This window comes from Haplochromis burtoni, unplaced genomic scaffold (genome assembly GCF_018398535.1).
Source record: "Haplochromis burtoni strain Fernald_Lab_line unplaced genomic scaffold, NCSU_Asbu1 Contig_526, whole genome shotgun sequence".
NCBI lineage: Eukaryota > Metazoa > Chordata > Actinopteri > Cichliformes > Cichlidae > Haplochromis > Haplochromis burtoni.
The window spans coordinates 71,195-92,494 of record NW_024582887.1 but is presented as its reverse complement, the minus strand read 5'-3'; the positions used below and the strand labels follow the sequence as shown (position 1 = coordinate 92,494).

The 21,300-nt window shown below is 43.7% G+C and overlaps 1 protein-coding gene across 4 annotated transcripts in view; it reads right to left on the bottom strand.

The window, feature by feature from the left end:
• Positions 1-4,413: 4,413 nt before the first annotated feature.
• Positions 4,414-21,300, bottom strand: part of dusp8a (dual specificity phosphatase 8a) — a 42,113-nt gene continuing 25,226 nt past the window's right edge. For 3 of the 4 annotated variants that reach the window (XM_014329252.2, XM_005947386.3, XM_005947385.3), the window contains exons 4-7: positions 9,194-9,360; positions 8,934-9,093; positions 8,508-8,631; positions 4,414-8,177 (exon numbers count right to left, since the gene is read on the bottom strand). In XM_014329252.2, the coding sequence (XP_014184738.1) occupies positions 6,935-8,177; positions 8,508-8,631; positions 8,934-9,093; positions 9,194-9,360 (1,694 nt within the window). In that variant the 3' untranslated portion in view covers positions 4,414-6,934. Of the gene's footprint in view, positions 8,178-8,507; positions 8,632-8,933; positions 9,094-9,193; positions 9,361-14,411; positions 17,731-21,300 lie in introns of those variants that run through there. The other variant, XM_005947387.3, reaches the window with a different exon arrangement.

Here is a 21,300-nt window from a genome sequence, read left to right as displayed (position 1 = left end):
TTCACACTAATATCCTACTTTGAGTGGTTATTTAAACAAAAACAAAAAAAGCACCACTGTTTGTGCTTTACACATAAACTTCCTATCCTGAGATGCTAACCAGAGTGCTCTGATTGTTCTTTGCTATGTGGTTTGACTTTGGTCACAGAGAGTATAAACGGTCCTGGGTTGTCATGTACTGTTTAAACATGATATCCTGCATATTGTGAAAAACACAATTTGACTCACAACTATTTATATAATTGTGATGTAGACTAAAATCACTGGTGCTTACTGTGCAGTCATTATGTCTCTGTCATGACCAGGAGCTTCTGTGTCACCACACAAATCAACACAACTTACAAAACCGGTTGGGTTTGCCCTCATATAAATATATATGTGTGTGTGTGTGTGTGTGTGTGTAAAAACATCTCATGCATGCATAAGATATCGGTCTAACATCCAAAGAATGCGTACACTCATCAGCCACTTTATTGGGTACACCTATTCAACTGTTTGTTACCTCTAATATCTATGCTTTAAACTTGGTATGGTTGTTGGTGCCAGGCGGCTGGTATACTTTAGTGGTATTTAACTACACAACAATTGCTAAGCTTTACAGAGAATGGTCAGAAAAGGAGAAAATATCCAGTGAGGAACAGTTCTCTCTCTCTCTGTGTCAGTCTCTGTGGCAACATTCGGATAGGAGGGTCAGGATTTGGTGTAAATATGAAAACACGGACCCACCCAGCTTTGTATCAACTGTTCAGGCTAGTAGTGGTGTTTGCTTGACCCGTTGACTAGTTTGGGCTCCTTAGTACCAACTGAGCATCATTTAAACATCACAGCCTACCTGAGTATTGTTACTGGCCCCTTTATGACCACAGTGCAGACACCTGCTGACGGCTCCTTCCTGCGTAACACACCATGTCACAAAAGCTCAAATCATCTCAAACCTTCTTCTTGAACATGTCAATGAGTTCACTGTATTCAACAGTGAACTCCTGCACCTTTGGGATGTGGTGGAATGGGATTTGCATTATGGATGTAGAGCCAACAAATCTGCATCAGCTGTGATGACAGTATGGACCGAAATCTCTAAGTACTGTTTCCAGCACCTTGTTGAGTCTGTGCCACGAAGAACTAAGAATTGAGGGCAAACTAGTGCTACAAAGGCATACCTAATAAAGTTTCATATGCACACTTTTATCCGACACCTAGACACACACACACACACGCTCACTTTCTATCCACATGCACATTATTTGCATTCTTTCCAGCTGCCTGTCTGGCCTTGACCCTCCCATATATTTGTTTTACTAAACAATCTGCAAAGTAAAGAAGCGCTCAGGGCTATTAAAATATAAATGAAAAATAAATAAATAAAGAAACAGCAGAGAAATTACCACGAAAAAAGGAATTGCTCTGAAAGCTATTTCAGGACATTGCACACTCGCAACAGGAAACCTGCAAAGAAGTGCAGACTACAGCAGAACAGAAAAGAGACTGTAGACAAGGCAGGTTACCCGAGATGCAGATCCGTATATAATACGAGCTGAGGGCACCTTGAAAAACAAACGCACACACATATACGCATCTAGAGGGCGCATATTGTAAAGGGATTATCTGTTGTGATCCAAGTAATAAATATGCACACCAGCGTGGCAAGTAGGATGAAAGTGAGTAAATGGGATTTTACTGTGTATTTCATAGCCACGGTGGTCTTGTCAGGGGGAATTCCCATGATGGCAATAAAAGAGAGACACACTCAGAGAAGAAAAGCAGAGGGACTCAGCTGGAGATGGTGGTAATGTCATTACCTCTGCCTGTCTCTTATTGGACACGCTCATTAAGGCAGCATTGTGCTGAAGGCTAAGGGCCATCTGGTTTTGCATGTTGTTTGTGTGTTTGGACACGCTGAAAGGATTTGTTCCATCTTCTTCGCTCCTCCTCACCTCACTCATTTCCCCATTAGTTGTTTGGGCTAGACCAGATCAAATCCTGGGGCTTTAGGAGGGATGTCTTGTTTGCAGGAGAGATGTTGTTTGATTGCACAAGGTGGAATTCCACCATGACATCATGAAACCAAAACTGCTTTTGTAGTGAAACCCCCACCGATGGAGCTCGATGAATGCCCCCCATGGATTCGGATGTTTTTTGTAACATACGTGTACACTGTATTCTCTTGGGGCAAATGCCTCTCTTTGTCTTTTTCTTTCTCACACAAACACACCACTACCTCATCTCAGTGTCTCATCCCCTAGAGGTAAGCGATGTTCAAACACATCACATCATTGGTAAACACCGCACCCTTGCCAGTCAGCCTCCCTTACTCGTGTGCTCAAAGAAACAGAGGGATAAGGAAGAGGCTGAGGAGGAAACGAGCCGGAAAAGACCTGTGAACCTGTCGTGTGTGTGTGTGTGTGTGCTCTGAGTAAAAAAGAGGAAGCAAAGCCGTAACCAGACAGTGAGTCAATCAGGAAAACGGGGAAGAACAGGGTGATGTTTTTTAGAGGCATAACATGCCCCTTTCCTGTTCTCAGACACACATGTACACTCACCAAGCACTTTATATAGCACTTGTGCAATCCAACACAACAGCTGTTTCAAGGCTTCCACATTTACAGCAGTGACAAAATATTAGGGAATCTTTTTTTTTTACAGCTCAGATTGCAGTTGTGCCACCACTTTTGTGTTTATTGTCAACTGAAGCTGAAAACAAGTTTCGTAAAAGTAGAATTTGTGGTGCAGCTGTTTTGTTTGGTTGCATTAGATTGCACAAGTGTTTCTAGTTAAGGCTCAGGGAGTGCATATAAGGTGTGCTTTAGGTCGCCACGTGGTGAAAAAAATCTCTGATGGAGGCACCTAAACGTTACCTTGGTGTGAATTCATCCGTTAACTACTGGTGAGAAAAACTAAAAAGACATTTATGCAATTAAACAATGTATATCTGTTAATTGTTTTGTACTTCAGTGTGAAATGTTTTACATTCACGCCTATTTCTTACTTGGACAACAAGACTGGCACTGCTCTCATGTCTTTATAAACCCATAGCTAGCAACCTGCACCTTAGGAACTGGAAACAAAGAAACAGCGAGCTCTGTCCAGCTCTAATAAAATCCCTGTTTTTCCTTTATTTATCTATTACTCCTTATTCTTCAAATGAAACCATGGAATATGCTTAGCTGTGATTTTTTTAAGTGCTGAGGGTGGTTGAGGGTGTTGTCAGGCTATTTGGTTCCCTCTGTTTCCTGTCTGTAAGCTAAACTAAGCTAGCTGGATGTCCTTACAACAGATGACACTCAGCACACGTCCTCTCTTCTTGGCCAGAACAAAGCTTGTTGCTGGGCTGTGAGGGTGCATAAAGTATACTGTACAACCAGTGGCTAACAAATTTATTAGACCATCACCCAATGTTTGTGCTGCAGCTGCCCTAAATTAACAGCAGTGGGAATTACCAAATTCATGTTTTAAATTATTCTGTAACTAGTAATCCACCCATATGTGGATGCGCTTTAATCCAAGGGATATTTCTAAAAATATAATTACTGGCAGCACGGTACAGATATTTACTTTCAATCTAGAACGTGACTTTTTTTTAAATGACAAGTGACATAATAAACTTGCTAAGAACTGGAAATATGACTATGTATTAAAAATCCAAAGTTATTTGGATTTGTCAACTTTTGTTTTACCTGGGACTGCTTTGATGTTTTGGTTGTTTTTTTGGATTGTTGTCCTACGTTTGAGCTTTACTATCTGTAAATCCATTACCCTTATTTGGACTCATTAAAATAACGTGTTTTGTATATGAAAAGCTGTAAATAAAATAATATGTCCCCTCCGTGCAAAACTGCGATTAGTACAAGCTGCTAAATCTGCTGTCAGAGATCGGACATCCAAATACTTTAGGGACTTAAGACATCCTTCCTTCTAAGTTATCTTGAGCCACGTTGTGAGAGTCAACATTTATATAGCAACAGTACCAGATATTTACCCTAAAAAAAGTTGAAAGACCTAGCTCAAATAATTTTCTAGATAATTAAAAAAGCCATCTGACACCCCTACTTTCATTCACTGTAATATACTCTTCTTTTTTTGAAAGTAGGAACCTGAAATGTTGCTTAATTCTTATTAAGACATGTCTCTTTTCTCTTGTTCTCTTCAAATTAGTCTTTGCATTTAATAATTCACAACCCTACCAGCATATGCAACCATGTGCCACCGGCACTGACGGAGAACAAGAGGAAGAAAAAAATCAATGAAGCCCTGTTGTGTGGTCAGAGACGAGTTTGTTAAACAGAAAATCAATACTGAGCCTCTGCATCTTTGGATGTCGTAATGTGTTGTTAATCTGTTGGTGGAATTCCCTCCCCAGCCCTGATCGCACACAATGTAAACACACAAAGAAGAAGAAGAAGAAGCAGAGAGGAGTTTGTATTTTGTCATTTCTGTATTTTTGTCTCATTTTCACAAAAACATGAACAGGGGAAGGAAAAGCCTTTCAGTAGAACCTGAGGTATTTTTGCATCAAGCAGCCTAAGGTATCAGGATTTTCTTTTAAAAACTCATCTAAATTCATCAGTGTTCTTAGATGCGTTGCTATTTACACAACAACATAGTAATAATAATAATAATAATAATAATAACAATAATAATAATAATAATTTTAGCAAATGGGACAGCCTGCATCATCCTTGTTACATGTCATAAATAATTCTAACAACAGTTTTTTAAAAAAATATAAGGAGGGAGGTGAGGAAAAGAAAGGTTGCTTGAGCCCCGGGGGAAACATAGGAATCTATCTGAACTTACTGTAGTTGCAGCAGCATAAGGTCAAAAGTCAGAGATTGCCAAAGAGTAAAGCTAATCAAGGGTCAAAGGAAAAATAAACACATTTACATCATAAATAAATAACCATCTCGCACCAGGAGAGCATTCATGTCTTTCACCTCAGGATACGAAGATCCTCACTTTTTTCCTTTCCATTTTGTTACTGGTGTTTTTAATCAAAGCTTTGGAAAATAAGAAATAAGAAAACAAAAAACAGACAGAAAGAAAAGCTAAGGAGCTTTATGGACATGCATTGTGCTGATGTACCAGCAGCTGTGTACCCTGTGTCGGGCTTGGCTCACTGAAAGATCCCCTGAGAATGAACAAAAGGGTGTGTGTGTGTGTAAGGGAGGGGAGCTAGGCTTTACATGTGTGAGTATAAGGGCATACAGTGTGAGGTGTGTGTGTGTGTCTTGGTTTCAGCTTTGGTGGATGCACTGTGATGATGACTGATAAACATGTGCTGGCTCAGGGAGGACGCTCAGCCTTTAAATCTCAAACTTGTGAAAGATTGCGTCTGTTTGCATATAGCTGTTGTTATGCAAGCCCTCATGAAACTGGCAGAGGATGTTTCACTGTGTGTGAGTGATCAGAGATTGCATGGCTACTCTGTCTCCCTCTTCACACAGACAAACAAAACAGTCTTTTTAGGTAACGCTTAAGCCCTCAATTGAAATCAACGAGGTCACGCTGCAGATGAGCGAGAACAGCAGTGCTGTCCTTAAAAGATATTAGAGGGGAGTGTGTGTCATCTTCTAAGTACAAAAAAAAAAAAAAAGAGTCAAAACTTGGCTTTAGGAGTATCATGTTGCAAGGATGCGAAAGATAATTTGACTAATTGTTACCAGAAAAGCAGAAAAGTGCATCTCAGGATCATACATCACTCTCCCCAAAGAAGGAACATCACATATTGCTTTGCTTGAATTTGTTGAATGTGTGTATTCGTTTGAGTGTGTGTTCATAAATACCATACAGCAAATAATAATAATAATTATAATTCAACAAAAGAAAAAAGAAATAAATCCACAAAACATTATATTATTTCTCATTACCAGAATGAACCAATACAATAAATTAAAACTATAACTAAACAGAAGTCCATTAAAATTGCTATATATATTCATATTGTATATATAGTATTCGTCTGTCTGTAGTCAGCCTCTCAGGTGCATGCTCAGTGGCGACCATAGGTGGTGACTGGAAGGAGTGGGAGGAGGCTCAGAGGGGGTCTAATAGCGAGCTGAGGGGTTATTAACGCATACCCTCATCAGCATCCTGAAACCTCAGTCCCATCACGCTGTTAACACTGGAAACAAGGGAACAAAGTCAGGAAAGGCGCACTGTGCTTTAGGAGGGGAAAACACTGCCCATTCTTCAAATAGTCTTTCATCAACAAAATGCAGAGGATCCTTCATTGTCAGGGTGCAGTACCGCCTTAATATTAAGTCCTTTGGGTCTCTCTGCCTTGTGCTGTGGCGATGTGAGGATATGGTGCTGTTAAGGAGTCCTTTATTGTTTTCCCTGTAGTAGGCAGAGCCACTGGGAAGGGGGACAAACGTAGCCGTGCGAGCTTATGAGGCTTATCGAAACCGGGGTGAAGCGTCGGGAGAGAGAACATCAGGCTTGGCTCAAATCACAAGCTATACACCCACTGAAACACGCTACGTTTGACCACAGGCAAGCAGTTTGTGTCTCAACTCTGTCAAAATAAGGGAAGAATTCTATATATTAAGGATGCAACATTTGCCCTGGGTTGTTTCATTTTGTCTGGGACAGAGCTCATAAACATAAAGAGTTCAGTACCTAGATTTGTCCTCTTTACCTCCCTCCCCCCCCCAAGATTTTTCTTCATTTTTGTACAAGAGTTCAGGATGGTTATGGTCTGCTAAGCACCACATCTGAGGCTCTGTCTGTCCAGGTGCGGATGCTAACCTTTTCACATTAACGCTCAGCTTGCATTTGTCCTTCTCTCAACTAGAGTCTTTAACACTGTCTGTAAGGGGAGCTTAAAAAACCCCAATAACAACTCCTCGGCTCCACCTTGAATGTCCTCTTCCTGTGCTCCCTCTAACTAGGTCCATTTTTGCCCCCAAGGGGCAGCTCTGATGATGTCCATTATCTGTCAGGATACCTCTATGATCTCCATGCTCCCAGAGAAGCTTGACTGCTTCCCAATTTTCCCCAGTTCTTCCCTGGACCTTGTCTCGGAGATGCCCTCCTCAAACTCCATCTGACAGCTGCGCCGCTTGAACTGCTTTTCAGATGCAGCCCCACTGTGACTCGAGCTGGTGGACATTGTCACTGCTGAAGACGACGAAGAGTCTCGGAGGTCTCGCTGCGTCTGTGGTGCTGACGGCTTCTCCCTCTGGGATTTGTCTCGTAACCGCACACCTTCGCTACACCCAAATGCCACATACGCCGAGCTGCTACCGAACCTCACCGATGATTCCTGTCCCCCTACCTCTCCTGCTCCCAGCTCCATCTCTCCCTGACCACCTTCCTCTGCTCCAAAGTGCCAGGGAGCATCTGCAGTCGGGGTGACTGGAGTGACGGGGGTTGTGGCTTGGACAGTGTCTCTGTGTTTGGTCCACATAGCCCCAGAACCCACAGTGGGCAGGGAAGGTAATGAGAGGAGCAGGGAGCCCTTTAGGTTTTCTTCCAGGCTGGGGCTCTTGTGGTCCAGCAGCAAGTTGAGGGACTGCGGAGGCTGGCGTGGTTGGGAGTGGATCGGCGAACTGCTGCAGTTTTGTTTGGTTTTTCTTCTGGGTCTGGATGAGGAAGAACCAGAACGATGGACTCCTTCACTTCCACTGAATCCCAAGCCTCCTATGCTGCCCCCACTGCCCGGTGAGGGGAATGGTGAATCAGAGGAGCTGGGGCTGTCAAGGACGGGAGACTGAGAACAGACACCATTGGAGATGCCTGTTCCTGGGCTGTCAAGCTTGCACAGCTTGGGGACGTCTTCAGAGTGTGTGGGTGCCAGGTTGGGGCAGTGGGGACTGTTAGGGGAATAGACAGACTTAATGTCTAGGGAGAAGGAGCGTTTGAGTCGATTAGTGTCCATGATCCTCTCTGCAGAGAGGTGCAGGCCATTGAAGCCTTGCTGGAGAGAGGTGGGTGACGACAGCTTGGGTTCCAGTGGGATGCGTGGCTCTGTGGTGGATGAGTCACAGTTGCTATGATGACCATTCATCTCGAAACCTGTGATGACTCCGTTAACCTCTGAATTCTGCTTAGTGTTGTTTTCAGATTTCTTGTCATCGGAGGTTAAAGCTTGGAGTAATCGCAGGCCCTTCTCAAACTCCAGCAACTGACCCAGGAAGTTAAAGTTGGGGGATATGGACGGTCTTCTGTCCTTTACGAATCTGTCAGCAGAAAAAATAAAAAGTTTGAAAAAAATAGGACACAACTAAGCAATTGTATTCTGAAGTGCGGTAATGGTTTTATAATAAATCACATCTGAATTCCTAAGATTAAATAAATGACCTATATAAAGGGTGTGAGCCCTTTTACTGATTCACAATACATAATAGTGTGCCAGACTTGTCCTGACAGGGCAAAGCTAAGCCTTTTGTATAAACTACGCTTGCTGGCAGGGAGCTAAGAATTAGATTCCACCTGACAACAATGGGATGTCTTTCTACTGGTACTGACACCTTAGCTCAGCTGTTAATGGGTGGGAAGTGCAGGTGTACCTGTAGGCATCATCTGATGATAGGCCCATTGTCTTCATGATGTATGCTATGGCGATGGTTGCTGAACGTGAGATTCCAGCCAGGCAGTGCACAATGACTCTGCAGTTTGATACCTTAGCTTTGTCTGTTGATAGGTGGAAACAAATAAGTATGAATGTATAGAACTATATGAAAATACATGCAACACTGCATACCACTGACAGGTCTCCTTTTTAGTAGGAAGACTCGGGAGAAAATCAGTGTCTACTGAATAAAAACAGACATATCCTGAAAGAGTACAAGGGTTCATCTAAGCAGACAGTTTACCTGTGCATGGTTACATAAAAGAATATCACTGCATTCTTTGATGCATAATTTGAGATTAATTCACTTCCTCATCTCCACATGTCCTTCAAGCCAAACACAAAACACAGAACACGCCCTTACCTATGAATTCGTTGGTTTTGTCCAGCCATGGAAGTAATTTCTCACAGTAGTTGTCATTTACTGGGATGCGCATGAAATGGCTTTCGCTGATAAAGTCTGGCTTGGGGCAGGTGTTGCTGGCATTCAGCACATAGGTGATGCCATTCTGAGCCATCAGATCCTGCAGAGAGGGACATGTACGTGGTTTAGCATCATGCTTTATTGCGAGTAAGAGCAAGTCAGACATTCTTTACTGGCAAAATATCCAAAATAAATGATACCTTATTGAGGACGTCTTTTTGTGATCCCAAATAGAGGTGAGGCAGGATGCGAGTAGGCCCTACGTTAGCTACAGGCAAGCAGGGCTGGGACAAGCTCATAGGTAGAGCAGTGGCGGGCTTCCCTTCACACAGGCCGGGGTAACAGGAGGAAAAAGCTGCAAAGCCTCCTGCAGGGAAAGAAGAGATGGAGAGAAGCGGTTAGGCATATGAATGGTTTTCCATTTAGACACACACGAACACACACGCACTGGGAACTCTGCAAAGACTTCCATCACGAACACCGCACCATCATTAGCAGACGCTCAGTAGTCTTTAAAAGGTGAATCTGGGCTACAATGTCTGGGTCCCTTTAGAGCAGCAGGAGCTGGAAAAAAAGGGGCTCTCTGTGCTTCTGTGAGTGAGTTAGGTTAACTGCTGGGTGGCCAGGAATGCGCGTCTGGCCCTTTAAGAGGCAGGCGGCTCCACTTTTGGCATATGTGTATGCGTGCGTGTGTGTGGCTCCGTTTCCTGCATGAGCTCATGTCCTGTAGCAGAGCATTGCGTCAGGCTGAGGGAATGAGAGAGGCCACAGGTGCAGGGCCAGGACAGAGGCCCAGTAACATCTCCACTGACAGCTGAAAAGCACACACACACTAATGCATGGTCAAACGCACACCCACACACACACGACAGAAGACGAAGAAGATATGATCTGAAGAAATGATCTCATACTGTTGCGGTCAATATATCCCAATATTCACTCTCACTGACATTAACACACTCTCCACTCAATTCACACACACACACACACACACACACACACACACACACACACACACACACAAGTACCCATACTCATTAATAGTCTGTAGTACTGCAGTTGTACAACTACAGGGAGGGGGACAAGGAAAAGAGGTAGGGGTCTTCTTTGGGTGCTGACCTCGCTGAGGAGTGTGGAGAGGAGAGGGAGTGCTTCAAGGAAACCTTGAGTCCCAGAAAGACGATTAGAGCCTAATCTAGGTTCAGCCTTCCCTGACCCAATCCTGGATGCAGTGCATGCACACACCTTAACACACACACATACATACACATTCACGTAGTGAGAGTGAGAGAGACATGACATCACTATCCCCAAGTAGCACACACAGCACAGTGCAAGCAGGACGCTGCCTTCCCCTGTAACACACACCCAGCTGCCCTACTCGAGTAACAACAACTGGCAAACAAACAGACGCACACATGTGGAGCACACAGTTTCATGTGCGTGCACCCAACAAACAGGAGAGCTGCATAAAAAGGTTGTGCAAATCCACAGAAGATAGCAGCTTTTGGTATGTGGTGCTATTTCACAACAGCACAGCTTTTGAGCGGTGAGTAGGCTGGGTGCATCCCGATGACCTAGTGCTATTCTGGGTGCAATGTTCCTTTAAGAGCAAAGTGAAGAAGGCCTGCCTGTTTCCAGCTATTAATGGCAACCAGCGGAGCGATGACATCAACAGTCCACATGGGTGGTGGAGTGTAGAGAGGCATTTGATGCAGAAAGAGCAATCGGATAACTTTCAAGAGGAGGCTGAGGGATTGCTGCCATTATGGCAACAACTCTATGATCAAACCTTTTCTTGGCCTATTCAGCGTAGACTAAACAGACAGAGTGTGGAGTTCACACTAGACTGTTTCTCAATAGCTTCTCCCCTTGCAGCAAGCCTACGGGCAGTGCTACAGCACTGATAATTGATAAAGCAGAGGGAGGAAGGGATCTCTGAAGAGTTTCTTTCCTGGTTTCCTAGTTCCCATGCTGCTGGTGTGGAAAAAAAAAATTGCACTACATATAGCATATACTGTATCTGTGTGAGGGAGTGGTATGTTCCTGGAGACAGTCGGATCAACAGGAATAGCTACATCACACAGCAAGCATTTCCTTTTGTATGTGCTTACATTGTTAGAGAGTTGTTAGAAGGACTGAAGACAGGACATTCCACACGGTCTGTGTGTTTATGTGTGTGTGTGGGTGTGCAGGGAAATGAACACACGAACAGAAATATTCTGAATTGACTGAACTGATAATTGTAGTCCCGACTAGTGTAGCATGCCTAATCTCGTGTTAAATAAACACAAAAAAAAAGCACAAAGTTGGGCCAGTTAGAGTTTGCCTATGAGTGAGTAAGGGGTTACTGGCATAAAGGGTGACTGAAGTCAGAGATAAGAAAGCAGGACTGAGTGTGCCTTCTGGCTTTTCGAGTGCTATTACAGCGACATTACGTCAACACAATTACAAACACCTTCCTTGTAGTCAAAGCTTTACACGGTTGGTGCTAATGGACATTAGTCACACAGGAGATAGCGTGTTATTGCCACCTCGTCACCTGACCTTGCTCTACTTAGGGTTGCCAAGACAACAAGGAAAAGCAGTGTTGTTGATGACAATTTGCTTCCCCTCACCGACACCACCCTGCTCCAAATACTGGTAAGAAACAAGGGTATATGAGCACACTGATTTACGCACACATACACCAAAAAACCTAAAAGATGTGGCCTCACATTCTCCATTAGAAAAGGATGACACATCCGTTCATTCCTATCTAAGCACACATATAAACATACTGTACACTCACACTGAGGTCACTGAAAATACCCTGTGACACACACCAGCCCAGCTGTCTGTGAAGATGACATCAGAAAGTCAAATGGGAGAGATGAGTTCACCTTCATGATAATCAGCAGAAACTGACACCCTGCATTAAACTCACGAGTTAAATTTCCCACAGACATACCAACCTAAACCTACAGTTTTGTTTTTGTGGAATAAAAACCAGAGCTTCTCACATTATTGTTCAAACACTGAAATCATGAAACCATACTCTGGCAGGATGTGACTAAATTCTGAACATACTCTTTAAAAGAAGAAAAGAAAAGAAAAAAGAAAAAAAAAAGCAGTTTGGGGAGTAGGAAAACCCACAACCGGGAAAGAGGGCACTGTGTCGCCATCGGCAGCTCTCAGCAGTGGTGACTTCCTTTTTCCGTTTTTCTCTGCCCACTTCATCATTTAAGCAACTGCTTATTTTCCTCTCTCTTGCTCCGTCAGAGGCGAGCACTCAGGCCTTTCTTTGTTTGCCGGCAGCGAGCAGCAGTCCCTCTCCTCTCCCACATCTAAATTAATACCCAGCTTTCAGTATGAAGGCATGGGCTATTGTTTCGCTAACGTGAAAAGTGTGTATGTTAAGCAGATCAAATTCAGACTCTTCAGAGCTGTGCTGCTGCAGAAAACTAAAAGATGAATGGAGGGTGGAATAAGCGAATGAACAGAGGCACACAAAACACCTGCCTAGAAGTTATGGTTTAATGGGATCTCTGCTATTACATCACTGCTGTTCGTACAATTGACTTCCTTGCCAACACAAGCTCGCCCCCTTTCTGTGTGTGTGTGTGTGTGTGTGTGTGCTTCAGCCTCCGTTTTACTCTTTTACTTGTCTGTTAATGGAGTAGGGGGGGCAATACACAAAGCAGACGTGTTCATGCACACAGACAAGCTTTCAGGCCCAGGGGGTGGGGGGGCATTGAACGACTACCCCACTCCCCCTCCATCATTTTTCTCTTTGGCTGATATCAGGGGAGACATGACGCCATCCTCTGTGCCCCTCCAGCTGTCCCCTCCACTATGAGGGGACATTAGCATCTCAATGTACCCGCTCCCCACCTCACCCTCCTCACATGACATCATTGCACACATGTCCCACTTCAGCTCCACAAAGGCTGTGCTGGGGCCTGACGATGCAATGAAAGTGTGTGCGCTTGTGTGGGTTTTTGTGACAGGAATGTGTAGACTGACAGAACATGGATGAGATAGTAGGATGAGGTCATCGCTTTCATGCACAGCATCGGCTTTATGATGGCTGCGAATGAGAGCACGATATTTACGTCATATTAGCTGACGGTTAAACTTCATTGCTCTTTATCTTCCTGGACAGATAGCAGGAATATTCCACTTTGATCAACTGCCGTTTCAGCAGCACCGTGTTACTGCAATAAAAGACCATAAACCACCATATAATTTAGCCTGCATTGACAAATCTATTTCCACAGAGATGTGTTAAAGTGCTCAGTACCTGTGACACATATAATTCTATTTTCATCTGCTGATGGCAAATGTGTGATCCCCCACCCATCCCAGCTTTCTCTGAGTACATGAATTTGACACTTACAGCAGCAGAATCTGGTTGTGTAGATATAACCCGTACATGCACATGTGCACATGTGAAGAGTGACAGGTGCAGATAACTGCTTTGAGCCGGTGCTCTAAAATGCCCCGTGTGTACCGTCTAAATAGACGTACATCTGTTATCCAAAAGGTTCAACTACAAAACGAGCAAATTAATTTGAGCAAATGACGAGCTAAAGACATATTTTGTGCAACGTGCACGATGCCGTATTGTCGTATAAAAAGGATTTTTCCATTGCTCTGCATTGCCTCATTGCTCTGTGTGAAAAGGTGTTATGTTAAACACCTGCAGTGCACACTGCACACATATTGATAACATAATCTCCACAAGACACCATTCTGCAGAGAGAGCGAGTGAGCAGGAGCGAGAAAGAAAAGCCAAGAGCAGAGGAAAAGAAAGAGAGAAAGAAAGAGCCTTTGTGATAATTTTACATCTCAATGACCACAGGCTGAGAGAGCATGAGCACTATGTCATACCATGGGTCACAGCTCTCATCCGCTCCCCCACTAGCTCTTTTTCTCTCCTCTTTTCCCTCTTCATCGCTTCTCATCTTCATGATGTCATCTTCTTAATCCCCTTTCTTCCTATTCTATACCTCTAAACAAATTAAGTCCAAAAACAAAAGATGGGACAGCAACTCTCAGGTCTGGCTTGCTACGCCTAATAAATTCTTTTTTAGCCTGATGTAGAATCCCATCTCTCTAATAACTCTTAAAAATTCACTTCACTGCTATGTTTCGTTCGGATAAAGCTTGAAATGGTAAATACCTGACAGCCCACTGTGTGTACTCATCTGCAGCGCACAAACTATTATCAGTGGCTTTCCACCTTGTTCGCACCTTTTCTGCATGTATTCAGCAATCGTGCATTTCATAGCCATGCAACTCAATGCATATCATAAATCACATTCCATCTTCTGCATGTATGCCAAACGCACAGGACTTCAATCCAAACATGTTGCATCTTATCACCTTGCACCCACACAGACACACGTATCTCTTCTCCTCCAGGTGAATACACACCTCGAAGCTCTCTCCCCTCCTTCATCCGGCGGACCCTGATCTTCAGCCTCATGTCTGTGTCCTGCAGGTCTGGCCAAAAACAGTCCTCTGCTGGGGCAATCACCACATCCAGAGGCATCCCCCAGAACGCACTCTGTTCTCCTCAGAAGAGTGACAAAGGTGAGCCCACTGAAAACCCCAAGTCCACAAAACTCCACTCAAGTCAAGTTAGCTGTTCCAGCTGTCCAGCCGGTGACCCTCAGCAAATGGACCCAGCAGAACAAAAACTAGTCCAAAATGTCTGTGGACACGCTCCTCAAGTCAACAAATGGCCAAAATCCCACGCAATGACCACAAAAATTCCTAAAATTCTCCTGCGTCAATATTTGGTAATTCTGTGGTTTTGTGAAGAATGGTGACCACAGAGAGTGCCAGAGACAAAACAAAAGTGAGTAGCCTGTAACGCCTGTATGTAAACGCCAGTTGTAATCTGCCTGCAGCTGGTTTACAGAGCGTCTGTGTGTTCCTCTGAGCGCTCTCTCTGTCTCTGTGAGTCCACAGCCAGAAGAGCAGCCCACTATTGTTGTGCCGCTCCACTCTCCTTTCCTCTCATTCGCTCAGTCACTGGCTTACACTCCTCCCTCTCCCTCCCTCCCTCCTCTCTCTCTCTCTCTCTCTCTCTCTGCAAAGAGGATGACGGAGCTGCACTCTCTCCTCGAGCTCTGGGGGTGAATGAGCTCACTTGCCGTGAGCTCAGACTCTACCCAACCTCCCCTCCCTCCTTCTCCTCTGCTACCTCCCTCTCTTGTGGAGCCAGTGCTCCGTCATAGCTAATGTCTAAGGCATGTAACCACATTCCTTACTCACCCAGCAAATATGCGGCCACCTCAGGGGCCTAGCTACAAAACAGGCCTCTATCAGGGTAGGATGGAGGCTAAACCACAGCTATCACGCTGTTAACAAACAGCTACGTTATAGATTTAACTGTCTTTGTTCTCAATGAAAGAGAGGAGAGAGATAATGCTTGGCTTTTGGAAGCCTTTCACTGACTGGCGTTACTTGTTTTTGTAAATGCCGTCATACAGAACAAACAGAAATATGCTTTATTTTTATTTTTTTTACATGAACCGTTTTCCTGTTTTCTCATTTAATTCATTTGAGACGTTAGGGATGATTACCTGATGATAATTATATCATATCTACAATAATTAGACTCCTACAGGTATGCAGTACTATCTATTACTGAGTAGAAACTAAATACCTACATTAGGTTGATTGCCTTAAATGTACTGCATCCTCTTAGCACATTACGCTTACTGCAGGAGAGGGAATTAAGGCTGTGCCGGTGCGCTGACAGCTGATTTGTCTCTCAAGGTGAGGGAATGTATGTGACTTCACCACTTTTCCTGCACTGGTTCATGTCTAACATGTTTGTGTTTGGACACTGCGATTTTGTCTGGAGGATGTGAAGGTAGCCAGGCGAGAAGAAAGAAAGCAAAAGCAGAGCAGAAGTATGGAAAAAAGAAAGAAATGAAAGCAGACAAAAGAGGAAGGAAATACTAGAGGTGATGAAAAGACCAAACAAGCTCGTGGTCAGCCAGCCACCATCCATTTGACAGGCCACAGACTCCTGGTACTATGGAATGACAAACACGTGGGCCACAAGTCCAATTATGGAAACGAGGCAGTAAAAAACTTCACAAAACTACTGGAAGAGACTCAGTGTTAGCAAACTGCGATGCAGGTACAGCTGTTTGTCGAGTTATTAATATGAGGCTATTGTGTTTTGTGCGTTTCTGCAATAAGTCAGAGCATATACAGACTTGCTTTCTCGTCTTTTTAGCACACGTTTATGCCAATCAACCTTTGGCTGAAAATAATAGATGTATGGAAACAACTATGTTTAGGCCAGTTGACCGTCCTTTCTATCTCTTCTGTCCCGTGCTGAGACTTCACAGTGCACTGATTACATTCAAACTAGGTCAGATGGACTTCAATGACATTAAGTCACCGCACTGCTCCAAAAAAAAGAGAGAGAGAGGAAAAAGGCAAATAAGCTTATACAAGATGTCCAGTTAGGGGGCCAGCTGCATGCTGACTGACCTCATCTCATCACTGCAGACCCCTGAATGATCACACATGGGTGAGAACAGCTTTACGTCATCCTCTGTTCAACTGCAAGAGAGGGCGCGAGAGGAAATGGGCCTAATGATGAGCTTTGTGAAAAATGCAGACACTGGTTTTGGGAGAGTGTCAAACTATGAATAAACACACGTCACCCCACAATCACCATTTTAACACACACTCATGCACTGTTCTCCCATTTGCATCTGAACAGGTGTGGCATGCCATGGTGGTCAGCCGGGGTCGCTACGCTTTAAACCCACAGATCATCACCTCAGTTTGAATCCACGCCTCGGCTTAGTTGTTCTGGCTGTGTGGCTCGAAGCCATAAAGTAGCTTTGAAACACACGAGGCTCTAACACCTGCAAACTCTGAGCAGTGGAAACGGACAGCAACAAAACAAAGTAGCTGCTGGCTGATACCATGCTGAAATACCATGCTGTCGCTCTCTTTATACTCCTCTCCTCCTCCTCTGGTCCTCAGCAGGGTAACAAGGCTGAGAATAGTAGATGTGTTAATTAGAGGATTACAGCCAAGATGCTATAAATGACAGCCGGGCCTTCTTTATTGACTGCACATGTGTGCCCTGCAGCTACAGAAATAGGTGGGATGGTCACTTTGCTCGCCCCCTCCGCTGAGATTCTCTCTTAGATTTAGAGCATACTTTTATGGTGCAGAGCTTGTTACTAAGGCGACGCATGTTTACACACACATACATACACAGAGCCCAGCCAAAACTGATAATGAGCAGTTGGTATGGGAAGGAAACGGAGAAGGTGGGTAAAGGACGAGGAGCCCTGGGATGTCCGAACTGACTGGGAATGCCTCAACAAGAGATGGTGGTGTTGGGTTGATTGAAAGGAGAAACACGACCTTTGCACCTGACAACTGTAGAGAGTTGTGAGGATTATAGAGCTTGTAGTTCTGTGCTTACATGTTGTAAATGTATCATAAATGCAAACATACTGCATAGTGCAGGGTTCAGTCTGAACTCTAAACCCCTTTAAATGTTAAATAAAAGTCTATGTTTATTGCCCTTAAGTTAAAAAAAAAGACTAACTTAACTTTTGCCGTGAAATTGGTCGGTTTTGCACAATAAACCAAATCTTTATTACTGAATAAAAGGTAATTACTGCACGTACAAAGTTTTACTTTTCACCACATAGATAACAAAGACTAGATGGCCTATGTGGCCATAATAGGAACATAAAGATAAATTCGTTAATATTCTGAATCTTTCTTTACAATTATTTAATAAACTCTTTGAAATGTCTTTTAAAATATTGAACTTTTTGAAGTCAAGATAAAAGCACTAAAACACATTCTAGGCACTGAAAATGTATTAAACTTAAATTATGAATAATTTGAAATTAATAATTAATGACTAATTATTTAATGGGCTGAATGAGTCAACTCTACTCCAATATTGTTCTCTTTTATAACTCAGTATAAAGTTAATATATGGTTTTTTTTTTGCACCAGCACAAATTTAAACATTTATCACCAGCAGCTCATCAAAAAAAACATAATAAAAATAAACTGACACACGTATGCCCGTAAACTCTGTTTGAACTGAGTTGCTGATACAAATATTTTCTTTAATATATTTTGTCAGAGCCCCCCCCCCCTCCTTTTCCACTGAGACAGGCAGCAACAGGAGCGTCACTCTACACCGTGGATCATCTGTCAGGATATCACAGGAAAGAGAGACGTCATCCTCTGGATACGGCAGGTTAGGCTGATGAAGACTGTCAGTTAATGCATGTGTGTGTGTGTCTGTGTGTGTGAGAGAGAGAGAGAGCGGGAGAGAAGGATGACTGGTGCAAAGGTGAGAGAAAGGAGAGAATAGTGCTCCAGGGATAGGAATAGAGTAAATAGTTATTTGTGTCTGTGTGGGTAAATACAAGTTTATGCACTCTTGCACAGGTGTATGATCACTGCACATGTGTGCATGTGCGTGTGTGTGTGTGTGTGTGTGAGCAAAAATGTGTTGATAGTGCTGGTTGTCAGGGGATCAGTAACAAGGATGCTCTTGCAGTGATGTAATGCCTACAGGAGAACACAGCTGCCATGCCTGGGGGGTGAGGTAGTCACCAGGGGAGAAAGAGGGGAGGATGGATCGAGGAATGGAGCAATTGAGGGAGGGGGAAGTGCTGAAGAAGAGAAGAGGAGGGGGAGATTAAGTCATGGGAGGATACTGGCGAGGAAGAGGGGCTGTTTGAATCAATAGGGAGATAGCTGAAATGATGCTGTCATATTGCCAGGGGACATTAGAAATGTCACCGGTATTGTGTGTGTGCTCATCTTGACTCTTTTTCAAACATCTATAATTGCACCACCATTAATCTGCACACACTACTGAAATTTTCTGTTCAGCTTTTTAGAACAGAAAAGTGTGTAAATTTGTGAGTCTCTCAGACATATAGAGAAGCTTTATGTCTTCGTTACATATGATAACATCAAAAGGGTTGAGGAAGTGAAAACAGGGAATCGGAGGGAAGGGTGGTTCTTAGATGCAATCGAGAGAAGGAAGCACAAGATTAGGGGTGCACTGATGCACCACCTGGTCATGTGTGAGGCTGGGCATGAGGCAGTCTGATCTCTATCTGCACAGCCTCGAGGGATGCTAGCTCGTAGCACTCATTCGGCAGACCCCCCTACCCTCCAAACAACTTAAGCCCCTGGAGAAGCTCAGAACCCGGGGGTTACTGCACCAGTAAATCTCTCTCACTGGCAAGAAATTAGTTTAGACTTACTTTTAGACACTCACTCAAGCATTTCCACAAAGTATAAACACACACAGACACACAAAACGGGGAGAAGCTAAAAAGGGTAAGCTATCAAGCACACCAAAGGGGGCTTTCAGGACCAGACGGGTTTTCATAAACCAGATGAACTACTTAAAAATACCAGTTTGAGGTTTTGAATGGTGTGTGTGTGTGTCTGTGTATGCATGTGGAGACAAAGGGGGACTGTTAAGTTTCAATATGAATCGCTGCTGGCCACTGCATGTGTATCTTGCGTGCATATAAAGCCTGTGCATTCACTTTGAGTGCATATAAAATAAATGTTAACTTTAGCTTTATACAGCGAGACAGCTTACAGCTGTTTTCTGTGGTTTTATATGGATGAATAATGTATGTGTGTGTGCAAAACAGGCTGAATATGTGCAGAAACCATGTCCATGACAATACAGTAATGAAAACATGAAGAACGCGAATGTGTGCGTGCATTAAGAGCACACACTTCACCCTGCTCTGATTTCCCCAGAGGTGAGTTTGTCTACACAGGTTCTCTTGAGTAGAACGGATGGTTATTTCATTCTAAATGCAAATGGCCTGAGCTGGAATGCATAGAATAACACCCCTCATCTCTCTCATTGTCTCTCGCATGTGGTATCAGTCTTATAATGGCGATACTGTGAGAGAGAGGAGCCGACACCAGATCTGTTTGTTTTTAATGGGCTTGTTTCACTGCTACGTGCAGACAGACAGGCAGGTCTCAGATCAGTTTAGTGTTAATTAGCTCCTACCAGCACAGCAGGCAGACTGACAGATCCACTGTCCTCGCAACAGAGCTGGAAGCCATGCCATCTGCTCCTCTGTTAGCTCAGCGTCTTGTCTACCTGTCTTACAATTAACTCAGACAGTCTCAGGCTGTACCAGGGCATCTCTCTGCAAACTATATGCTGTGCCTGTCTGTGCCTGTCACTGAGTGGTGTTTTCAGATTAAGTGATATTCTTTAAGAGGAAAACTACTATTATCTCATCAATGTGTTAGTGACTCCCAGGGTTTCTTTGACCATACTGAGGCATATTAGAAATGGAAAAGTAACACAAATCAGCTTATAATTCAACAAAAAGAAAAAAAGAAAGAAAAGAAAACAAACAAAAAAAGTATGTCATTCTTCCAGTCAATTCCCGTCCTGGACAGAGGTCCGTCACAAGGCAGGGTGTAACCTGCAGACTGGATTTGGGTGTAGAGGACATGGTGACAGCGGCTACTGCAACACCCGAGGTCAAGGTTAGTTTTTCCGGCCATTACATGCCCTGGACACTGTGTGCATGTGTGAATGTGTCACATCCACAATGCGACAGTGACATCACTCCGTCAGCTACAGAAGAACAATAGGAAGGGAATGACGTAATGCCATGGAAGGAACTGGGCAAGCTGTTTCTGCGTGCACCACTGTGCCAACACCTACATCATGCCGTTTAATCATCTGTAAAGCTGGTGGGATTTCTGAGCTTCCCTTTTACTTTTTAGTCCAAATACAAAACAACAAAATATAGATATATAGAAGATTGGTGTGCACACATGTTCTCTAGACATCTTTTTCTTTTACCCTGGGGAACCCTGATGTCACTTTATCAGAAACAGGAAGTAGTTACACAACACAAGAGGAAGTGGCCTCTCAGTGCTGTCCAGCCTTCATCTCTGTATGTGTGTGTGTATAAGTGAGTTTTTTGTGTGTCCGCAGAGGGGGAGATATGAGGAGGACTGAGAATGATCACAAACTGCTGCATACCTCAATCTGAAGGTTTGGATTTGCCTGGAACTCCAAAATTAGCCTGTTGCTGTGGAGATAGAAAATCTCCCTCTTTTATCAGGAAACAGCAGCAGCCCTCGAGGTTGAACCCAAACATTTCAGTGTGTGATCAGCATGTATTTACGGTAAAACGACCTGTGTTACAAGTCTGTATACATACCAGAAAAAGTGTTAAACCACACAGGATTTAAAGTATCAGCACTGTAACAGGCAGCTATTCTACTCCTCTGCTACTAG